The 10,906-nt window shown below is 40.1% G+C and overlaps 1 protein-coding gene across 2 annotated transcripts in view; it reads left to right on the forward strand.

Annotated features, from left to right (window-relative positions):
- Positions 1-480: 480 nt before the first annotated feature.
- agla (amylo-alpha-1, 6-glucosidase, 4-alpha-glucanotransferase a) overlaps positions 481-10,906 on the forward strand; it is a 36,148-nt gene continuing 25,722 nt past the window's right edge. For both annotated transcript variants that reach the window (XM_023398240.2, XM_023398241.2), the window contains exons 1-5: positions 481-598; positions 3,357-3,484; positions 5,523-5,733; positions 6,927-7,096; positions 8,456-8,659. In XM_023398240.2, coding sequence (XP_023254008.1) covers positions 3,397-3,484; positions 5,523-5,733; positions 6,927-7,096; positions 8,456-8,659 — 673 coding nt within the window. In that variant the 5' untranslated portion in view covers positions 481-598; positions 3,357-3,396. The remainder of the gene's footprint in view (positions 599-3,356; positions 3,485-5,522; positions 5,734-6,926; positions 7,097-8,455; positions 8,660-10,906) is intronic.

Raw genomic sequence — 10,906 nt, forward strand, 5'->3', positions numbered from 1 at the left:
GGCCTGGAGGGCTGCTCTCTGCCTCAACAACTGCACTGCAGTGCCAGGTTATGTAACTGCTTTGTCTATTTGTGTGTGTGTGTGCGCGTGTGGTGGTGGTGGTGGTGGTGGGGGGGGGTACAACAGAAACAGAAATTATGCAACTGAATGCTCTTTGTGAGCATTATGGCTGCAGTTTCCAATAAATTGTTGTCATTTATTTCATCACTTCTGTTAACATTACAAGATAGGGCTTTCCCCCCCACATTTCTGTCAATTTCTCAGGAAAAAATGTTACGACAGTGGAGTTCTAAATAATAACTAAAATGAATAATAATATAATAAAAATTTAAAAAATTAACTGTGCATATAGCATAAACAACCTTTAAGAATGCATATACCATTATTCCATTCAACATGCATCTAAAATTACATAATAACAGTAGACGTTGCGACATTTTGTTTCACTCGGGTTATTACGGTAACGGCCCAACAGCAGCTCCGGGTCTGCAGACCACGCCCCCTCCGTTCAGCCACTGCTCAGCCAGGAAAAAGCGAGCTGTTTTTCGCTGCAAACTGTTCTCCTGTTGCTGTGACGGACTGAAGACACAACTGACAGGTGAACGGCAATGCACATTTACACATGTTTCTGCACTGTCGTGTAGTGTTGTCAAATATTAAGCTTCCAGGAGTTTTGTCCCCGGCTAGCGGCTGGCAAGTCGGGGGATGAACTACTAGCTACGTTAGCTAGGTAAAGTAAGTTTAGCTAACTGTTAACAACGTTAATTTTAACCTAACGCTTTTGACGTTGCGCTTGGTCATTCAGCTTTACACAGTAAATCGGGGAAATACATTCTGGCTTGTTTCAGACAACGACTGTTGATAACCATTGAAAACTCTGTCGGTTAACAAATGCTTTTAACGTTATGGTGGTTCATCAAGAACGTACCTAATGATCCCACATGAAACACTTTATTATAATCCAATACCCATTCTCCAGTTAGAAATCAACCCAGCGTGCATTACTTTCTTCAGTAAAATTCCAACTTGACGGCACCGCCCACTACAGTGCGTTCTGACGAGAGGTGACTGTATGAATACCAAGTGAATCACAACTTATTAACGTTGTTTTAGTGAAATAAGGTGATTTTGTTAAACTATACCTTTGCCGAATTGTTAAGTGGTTACTGACAATTAAACTGGAGTCTGCAATATGTTTTGTAGAGAATAAAGTGTTTGCTAAAAAGCAACGCAAAACTAATCTATGACTATTTTGAACGGAAATCGGGACGGCAGTTTTGGAGGTTGTTGCATCACCGTGGCGAATAATTATCTATCGTCATCTGGTCCGTGATTTTACGTCTGTGTTTCTCTTTGTCACTTTGTGTCGGTATGGACCCAAAGTGCCAAGCAAACTGAAGAGTGCTGGGAAGAGTTTTATAAATAGGTAGTGTGACATTAACGGCTGGATTCCTGACCTTGTCTTGATCAGACAGAAGCACTGCGCAGACTCAGAGGGAGGGTTCCACTGGAGTTCAGTGACTCTGGATGCGTTAACCTGCTCCAGTGATTGTGGACTGAAACTGACTGCAGGACTTGGTCCTGTGTGTACATCTGAGCTACTGTATGGCTGCTACTGTGCTCTAACTACTGTTCAAGTGCTTTCCAGGGCCCCTAGGGGTCCATGGAGTTCCAGCAAGTCCTTGGCAATAAAAAAAGAAATGATTGCACATGCAGTTTAATTCTAATGCATCAAAACATTTTCATGTGAGTGTACAGAGTGTCTATTGAGTCACTGACATGGCAATCCATGTTTATGATACAGATATTATGATGTCCCTGTTCTTTTTTATTTCATTCTGCGCAGTGTAAGGTAACAAACAGTACACACAGTCATTTGCAACATGTATTCCCATAATCCAATAGGCTAACATAGAGAGTGGTGTATGAAGTGTTCAGAAATATAAGCAACATTAGTCTAATGTCAGCTGGTTTCAGTCTAGTATCAGCTGGTTTCAGTCTGGTGTCAGGTGATTTCAGCCTAGTGTCAGCTGGTTTCAGCCTACTGTCAGCTGGTTTCAGTCTTGAGCTGATTTCAGCTCATATATACAGTACTTTTATGCAGCTGAATTCACAATAAAGCTGTTCTCATTTACATTTTTTCTGTTTCTGTTTTCATGACGATGGAATAAATTCGAAGTGACTGAAACGTGGTCCATTAAGACTACATGTTAACAAGCAGTCACTTCGAAGCTGTTGCTCTGCTGCTGCTAAAGTAACTAATATTTACTGTAAAATGATCACTCAGAGAGAAAATTAGAAGCTCATTCACGTCTTTGTCAGCGGCTGTGTGAGCAACTGAATGAGAGGCATAGAGAGGTGTACCTGAGGATGGAAAGCCCAACCGCTCGCTATCGGGACAAAACTGGCAACTCTTCTATGGAAAGTACCTCAAGTTTGTCCAAACAGTCATTAAATTTGTTGCTTAGTGTTTTTGTGAAAAAAAACTCACTTAAGGCAACAGTGGCTGTACACTTCCCTGTGATGAAGTAATAGAAACTGTTTGCACTAATTTATTTTGAAAGAACAGCGGCTGTTGGGAAAGTCAAACTCAGCCAGCCAACAATGATGTAACCTCATCACTCCGTCATGCAGCATTTGGGTGACCAATGGTGTAACCTCATCACTCACTCAGTCATGGACATTTGCATTTATAGGGCTGGCCCTGTCCAGCCAAAGCACTGGGCACACACTCTTATTAAAACACTGTCATTCTCAAAGCATTGTTACCAATGAAATGATGCATAGTACCATTTTCAGTGGCAGGATATTGCAATACCATTCTAGCATCAGTACACTGTGCAACACTACCCAACCATAAACTGTTGATACTTGTGTACCTATGTTGGCCCAGCTACATGAAATGAGACTGGCAGAAACAACTCTGGATTGTAACAAGGAAGTAAGGACATCCAGGGTTCAATAAAAACTACTAATCAAATTTGAAAATCATCATTTTTGACCATGGGTTTCTGCACTAATTTTTTTCAACGACAACAGTTCAACCAGTGTAACCTCAGTAGGTAAGATTAATGTGAGGTCTGTTGACCATGTCAATCAATGTTATTGATTAGTTATTATGAGCGATCAGCAGTGGGTTGGATTTCCTTCTGTTTTTTCTCTATCTACACAGTTTTAATCCTGTGCAGCAGGAATTTTTTGCATTGGACAAAGCAGAGACTGAGTTTGAATGTTTGAATGAGTGTCTACTGTCAGTTCACCACAGTGTGGCCGTGAATTTCACAGCAAGCAGGCCACAGCAATAGGCTTATTTGAAACTGGTAGATTGTTTTTACAACTCTCTTTCATCTTTGCAGGAGGCCGGGGATCAGTTAACTTTCGAGAGATCTTCTCAAGATGTTACCACAACACCTGAAGCAGATAAGAGTCCTAATGCTCAACGACAAGGAGAATTTAGAGAGGACGCTGTTCAGACTTGAACAAGGTAACGCCTCTTTTACATAAATATCTTTGAATCTCTGTATGACTATTCAAAAACAAGAGTGGGGCTGCTTACACTTACTCACAACTCTTGTGTGTTCTTGTGTGTAGTGTTATGGAAGAGGATTCTACTGCAGCAGCCAACATGGATATCTACATGATATCTTTTAGACTGAAGCTGCATGTAGTAGATATTTATTGCCAGTATTCAATAGCTTTTACATGTGATGTGTCATTAACAAAGATCTAGAATTTTAATTGAATTTGAAATGTGCAGTCATAATGCATGACTGCACAAAGTCAAAGTCTTGATCTTGTTCATACATGAACATACGTATGTTTTGATGAGTCTCAGTCCTTAAAACTACAGTTGTCTTGTATATTCTGTGCATCACTGAGAGTCATGGATCTGCATGATGCATGTCATAGGAAATGAGAAATGCCGGAACAGTGTCAAGATCCATAGACTGCCCAGAGAAGCTCCTCTACTTCCTCTGGCTCACATACATCCTCAGAATACAACTGTGGCAGAGAAAGTATTTTCTCCTCAGCTCCAGGAAGGTCCAAATGTTTTTGGTTGAGCACTGAAAACACTGAAGTCATCTTCCTGAAATCTGCAAAATGATTCTCAAACTGCTCCAAAAATGTAGGATGAAGCACTACACTTTAACTTTAAAGTGATCCCTGGTTTCCAGGATTTGGTCAGACTCTTTCTTCTTTAAACACTGAAGATCTTTGGTTTTCAACTGTGTTTGCTGTGTTTCACAACCACTTTTTAATATTTTCTGACGAGGTAATGATGCACGGATACTTTAGTGTTTTATGTATACTATGAAATTTAGAGAAGAAGAAAAGCAGGCAGGTTGGACTCTTGGTCTCAAACTTTGCATTTGCTCATCTTCAATCACATTTTCAGTCTGTCACTGGTGGTTTTATCTTCTCTAACAAACAACACCACCATTAACTTGGAGGCCTCACACTTGGTTTACTGAAATCCTGATGTAGGTAGTTCTCCAAATGTGTCTGGAAGAATACATTGATTACATATGGAGTCTGGTCTGTTTGTGTGTGTGTGTGTGTGTGTGTGTGTGTTGGCTGAAGAAGGAGCAGCTAGTTGTGTCGAGGAGAGAAGTGTACCACTTGACATTTACAGCACTCTGAACCTGATAGGGATTTTGGGAGCTGCGTATTAAACTGGACTATATTTAGCCAAATGTGGAGGCCCAGGAAGTCTGACATTTCTCACAGACCCCACCGTGACTCAGTATGTGTGTCGGCTGGAGTGTGAGGTATTCCTTTTGTATATATCATAGTAGCAGAGCTGTGTCTTGGTATGAGTGTGTTTAGGATTTAAATGTCCTTATATGTCGGTATGTTGCTCATAGTGACACTATGCACTTCGCTGCCTCTGGGGCTGGGGACGTTGTCCGCGGGCTCGCTTGCAAATTGCACCTCCACCTCCCTTTATCTTTATTATTATTATCACTATTATTATTGGTTTCCTTTTATTTAAAAATAATCTTCCTTCTTTTTCTCATCATTGTAACACATTGGTCTTCCCGCTTGCATTTACACTTACGGGCTGCTGTGGCTCAGGAGGTAGAGCAGGTCGTTCACAAATCAGAAGGTCAGTGGTTTGATCCCCAGCTCCTGTAGTCAGCGTGTCAAAGTGTTCTTAGGCAAGACACTGAACCCCAAATTGCCTCTGATTGTGTGGTGTGTGAATGGGTGAATGTGGCAATTGTAGTCTGCTAGACTAGTGCAGTCCATTTACTATTTACACATACTGTAGATGCATATGTGCCAACCACACACAACACCTCACATAAACCACCACATCTTATCTTGCATTTGTTAAATAAGTGTAGCCTCCCACACCTTTACTGTAACTACATTGTTCAATATCATAAATTGTCTTAATGTTCTCTCAAGTCCACCATCGTTCACCTCTATCTTATGTCTTTTAATTTGATATATTGCATCAGTAACAACAATAACAACATGTTCTGTGTATATCATGGTCAAAACATCTGTGTCCTTAGGTTTTGAACTGCAGTTCCGTCTGGGTCCGAGTCTTCAGGGCAGGAGGGTGACAGTGCACACCAACTACCCATCTGAAGGACAGAAGTTTGAACGAAACAACTTCCGTGTTTTACCGTGGAGCTACCCAACAGGGAAGGAGGATGACTCTGATAAATTCTGCTCTCTGGAACTCAAAGTAGCTGGCTCCTATCAGTACTACTTTGGACGTGGGTAAGACCCTCCTGATAACCAACTACATACTGTTCATTCATACAGCAGCATTATGTGGCCCTCACAGACTGATCTGTGACTGGAACTGAATCCACCATACAATAATCTATGACTGATACAAATGGAAATGCAGTAACAAAACAACATGTCCTACTGTTAGAGTGATATAATGTAGTTTCCTTCCAAAATGAAGAGGGGGCTCCAATAAACTCAGCTCTGGCAAAATACAAAACCAAAGCAAGTAAATTGATATCAGTTAGTTCTAAGATATCTGATTTTCAGTGTATAGTCTCTCCATTCCGCACTGCTGTGGCTTAATTTCAGTGCTCTCCCCAGAGATCACTAGGGATGGGTACCGAGCCCCGGTATTGAACGGGCCCGAGGCTACATTATTCAAGACTGCAGTATCAATAAGCTCTGACCTTAACGGTTCTGCTATCGGTACTGGAGCAGTCGCTTTTTTGTTTTTGTTTTTGTTTTTTTTCTCCGCTAGATAAACGTTATTTTGCACATTTATACAACTCCGTCAAATGTCCGTCTATGTATAATATATTTTCACTATTCTCACAGAAGATGAGAGATCTCTTTTTGTCACTTGCCCCTCAGATGTAGTTTACACAGAAAAAAATTAATTTGACTGCACGTCAGGATTTTTTGAAATGTTTGCATTTGTAATACTCATTTCGGCCACAAGAAGCTGAACTGAACCACAAAAACAAAACTTAGAAAAATTTTCTATAGCCATAACTGACGGCTGTGGATATGGTGGATTTCTGCGTTGTGTTGAATGAAATAAAGATGATGTGTCAGCGGGATCTCTTTGGAGTGAAAAACAATGAAACTGAATATTAATATTAATACTGCTCCTCTCCCACAGGAGAATTGTGGGCAGGGGTAAAGGCAAATACTGCTTTATGGATACATAGTGCAGTGCGGTGTTAACTGTAATTTTGTAAATATATTTTGTTTTTTGTTTTGTAATTAATAAACAACAGGAAACTGTACATATGACGCAGTTACAGGTGCTGTCTATTGATTTTATGTTTGGTTCTTGGAGTTCACGTCACCACAGCCCTGTGGGTTTCTGATGTTTTAACTGAACATGATAAAAGATATTGGATTGGACCTGATCCAGATCCTGCTGATCATTACTATTACTATTATTATTACACACTGTATTTTGATTGTTGCAGAGACACAGAGCGGTCAGGAGGAGGATACATCGTGGTTGATCCTGTTCTTCGTGTTGGAGCAGACAACCACGTCCTGCCATTAGACTGCATCACCATCCAGACCTACCTGTCCAAATGTCTGGGACACTTAGATGACTGGCCTGCTCGACTGAGAGTAGCCAAGGAGTCAGGTGTGTGCTCTTTTTTTTTTGTGGAAATTGTTTAAACGCCATACAAATTAGCGGAGTCCTTGAGTGGATAGTAGCCTGGTAGCCTCAGGAAAATAAAAAATATTGGAGAAACACATCAACTTATCATCTCAACTCAAAAGTGCTTATAACTTACAATGAGTTAAATGCACACAGCCTGTATTCAGAAACTGAGCCTTAAAAACCAGCCGTCAGGACTTCTGGAACTTTGTGATGTCACAACAAAGCAATCACAAGCCCCACCCAGCTGGACCCACCATCCAACCTAGCAGGATTTGGTTTCTCTGAGTGTTAACCTGAAATCTGCTACATTTTTATTCAACCTCTATAAAGAATAAGATAATATTCTTCCCTACTTCCTCTTGGATTACTTTTAATCACCACTTTTATGTTTGCTATGTATGCTTCCAATCTTACACTTGGACTTAAATACCCATAGTACCTCAGTAAAGCTGTGTCTAGTTCAATGCAAAATTAGTTTCAAACAAGACTTTATTACTTCAAATAACAGAGACATGGCTGCAACATAGTGATCAATGCCAGATACAGGATTTCTGCCTCTTTCTAATGAGTGTTATAGTCAGTCCAGATCAAATGGTCGAGTTGATGGAGTAGTAGCATTTTAACTGCTGTCCCATTACAGTGTGTGATATTACTAGTTTTGAGGTCATAGCCCTCTGAATTAAAAGTAAAACCCTGCGTATAGTTATCTATGGTCGTCCTGAGAACGGACCCACAATTTTTATCTGAGTTCTCTGAGTTTCTATCTTCTATTATTATGCCTTTTTTTGACAGAATCGTTGTAGCTGGTGAATTGAATATTCATATAGACAAGCCAGCGAATTTTGAAATATAACAATTTCTTTTAATTTAATACAGCATATTACAAGGCCTACACATAATCACGGCCATATTTTAGATCTGGTGTTATTATTGGTGCATGTGATTTTATATTATGTGTCTGACCACTTGTAGATTGAATTTGACAGTGTCCTCCAGAGTGAGTCAGTAAATCAACCACAGATGGTGCGTTCTCACATGTTGATAATGTGGTTCACCATATTAACTCTACCTCAGATAAGGCTGCACCCCCAGAGTGAAGCGTAGTAAAATTCTCCTTCTATCGTTGATGACATTCACACTTTTAGAAGAGAATGCATGAGAGTGGAGCGCAGGTAGAGAAAGACAAAGCTCCAGGTGTTATGGCTGTTATCCCTGATCAGGGTTTCCCACCATACAGAATGCACCTTATTGTTAATGTTAGTATTACACAGTATGTTGCCTTATTAATGCTGTATAATGTGTTTCAGTAACTGTTTCCTTGTTGTTGCCCTCTTCCAGGATACACCATGATCCACTTAACTCCTCTGCAGACTCTCGGAGAGTCCAGGTCCTGTTACTCTTTAGCCGACCAGCTGACCTTCAGCCCTGAGTTCAGCCCAGGTGGTCGGAGCTACAACTGGACAGATGTGGGGGCACTGGTAGAGAAGATGAGGAAAGAATGGAACATGCTGTGTATTACCGATGTGGTTTATAATCACACTGGTGAGTATGTTACTGTATATTTGTGTCCAACATGTACAACAGCCCAAGCAGAGTGAAAGAACTCTTCTCTGAATGATTAGTTAAAGCCCAAATGATTAGCTGATTCATGAAGCCAATTTATTATTTAATTTTCAAGCAAATTTCTTCCTTTAGCCTCTAAAATGTGAGAATGGGATGCTTTGTCTTCTTTGTCATATATGATATTGAACCAGTCATCGTCTGTATTTTGGATTGTTGGCAGGATATATGAAGCATTTTGATGATGTTACCTTGGCCTTCAGGAAGCAGTGATGGGAATTTTTCACTATTTTTTAACTGGCAATACACACTCACTCCAGCTCTAACACTGGGTAGTTCCACCCTCTGCTCTCAAACATGCACTGGGAGCCTGTGTGTTAGCCTTGAACTACTCTTTTCCTACTCTCTACATACAGCCCCTTGTAAATGATGGCTGATGTGCAGCTCGTGCCATACTTCATCTACAGAGATGTAACAACACAAATCACAACATTAGACATCTTTTAGGTTATATGATGAGAAGTGTGAATAAATCTTCAGTTTGTTATGAAACTGTGGACACATTTAGGTTATAAATGTGGAACACTGTGGAGGATTTACCAGGCTGTAAGAAAGAAGCTTCTCTGCAGAGCCTCATGTAAGCGACATCCATGATGCATGACAAAGTTATACAACACACAACATGTTGCAAAGAAGCTTTGACCTTCTGAGGCTGTATTGTAATGTTCCACATGACTTATCCAAAGATCTATGTGCATTTTCCCCTCACTCTGCTTGTGCATAACAGACACGTTGTGCGCCCGCCTATGTATACTACATATAATACGGCACCACTGTGTTTGCTGGTCAATCACGCAATCACTTTCTGCTGCCTCAACATAACAATGCACCAACAATACAAGTGTATTTGCTATTTAAACAACATTGGCTATGGATGGGAAAATGACAACTGTGTCAGTCTTAAAATAACCAAGACACTTGTGCTGCACTTTGCGCTGGGTGTGAAATAGGGCCCTAAGTGATGAAAATTCCTTTGAGGCGATCATTAGCAGGTAGGGTCTGCTGTCCATTGGCTTTTTCATTTTCACAGTTCATTAACCTTTTTCTATACAGACAGTATATTTGATAGGTTTATCCAACATGGGTAAGTTCAACCGAGATCGAACTTGTTTTGATCCCCAAAGGGAATTGGGTTCTTGGAATAAATATACATTTAATAAAGACAATGATAAATACATGTGTGCCACAACTAATTCAATGCCTAAGCATTTAGTTTGACAGCAGCAGTGTAAACTATATTGGAAAGGGGACAGTGCTGGAATTAATAGACATTGGCGGCAATGAACAAGGTTGAAATAAATAAAAGCCATTAGATTTATTTTTATCATCTCCTGCACAATGTCATTAGAATATATACAATTGACATCCATCAGGAGCACCAGACTCAACTTAGCACTACGATATACGTGGCCCTAATGAGAATTCAGTTACTACTAGAGGCCTTAGACATACAGTATTAAGTCCAACTGTGTATGCTAATGGATACACAGTGGCAAGAAAAAGCTACAGGGTATTCTGCACTGATCTGATCTTCATTAAGTCCCAAGAGTAAACAACAACAAGCTAATATTACACAATGAATTATTCTGTATCCCTTCCATGTCTTTATTGAATACAGCCATTAAACATTCATAGTGCGTTTAGAAAAAGTAAGTGAACTTTAATTATTTCATTATGCATTTGAAAGTTAGACAGGTGGACAGGTCCAGGGCTAGATCTGCACCTAGAACATTGCAGTTATGTGGTATGTATCTCAGACCACGAGGCTACCCTGCGAGTATCAAATTAAAGTTGCTGGATTGAAGAAAAATTGTTGCACCCACTTTGAGATTAAATTACTGCTCATGTATAATTTACTTGTAAGGCTCTCTGTATAAGACTAGGAATTTTCCTAATGATTAATTTCCCTGTCGATTAAATAGAAATTTAAATTTAGCCTTGTCAGAAAACAGTCAGAATTTAGCACAATTTGATTAGCATCACAGCTTCTGCAGGTGAACGATGTCCTATTGGTTCGTAGAGAGTGGCTAACTTTAGCAGTGCTAGCACCAGCAACCTTCTTACTTTAGAGGTTAACGTGCCATTATGTCTGTGCTGAATGTGGTTATGCATTGCTCTATTGCAATGGTTGAGTGGTTATATGCCAGTTTATTCTGACATAGGCTATAT

Source organism: Seriola lalandi, unplaced genomic scaffold, assembly GCF_002814215.2.
Source record: "Seriola lalandi dorsalis isolate HSWRI2012SDOR001 ecotype SW California unplaced genomic scaffold, Sedor1 jcf7180002054981, whole genome shotgun sequence".
NCBI lineage: Eukaryota > Metazoa > Chordata > Actinopteri > Carangiformes > Carangidae > Seriola > Seriola lalandi.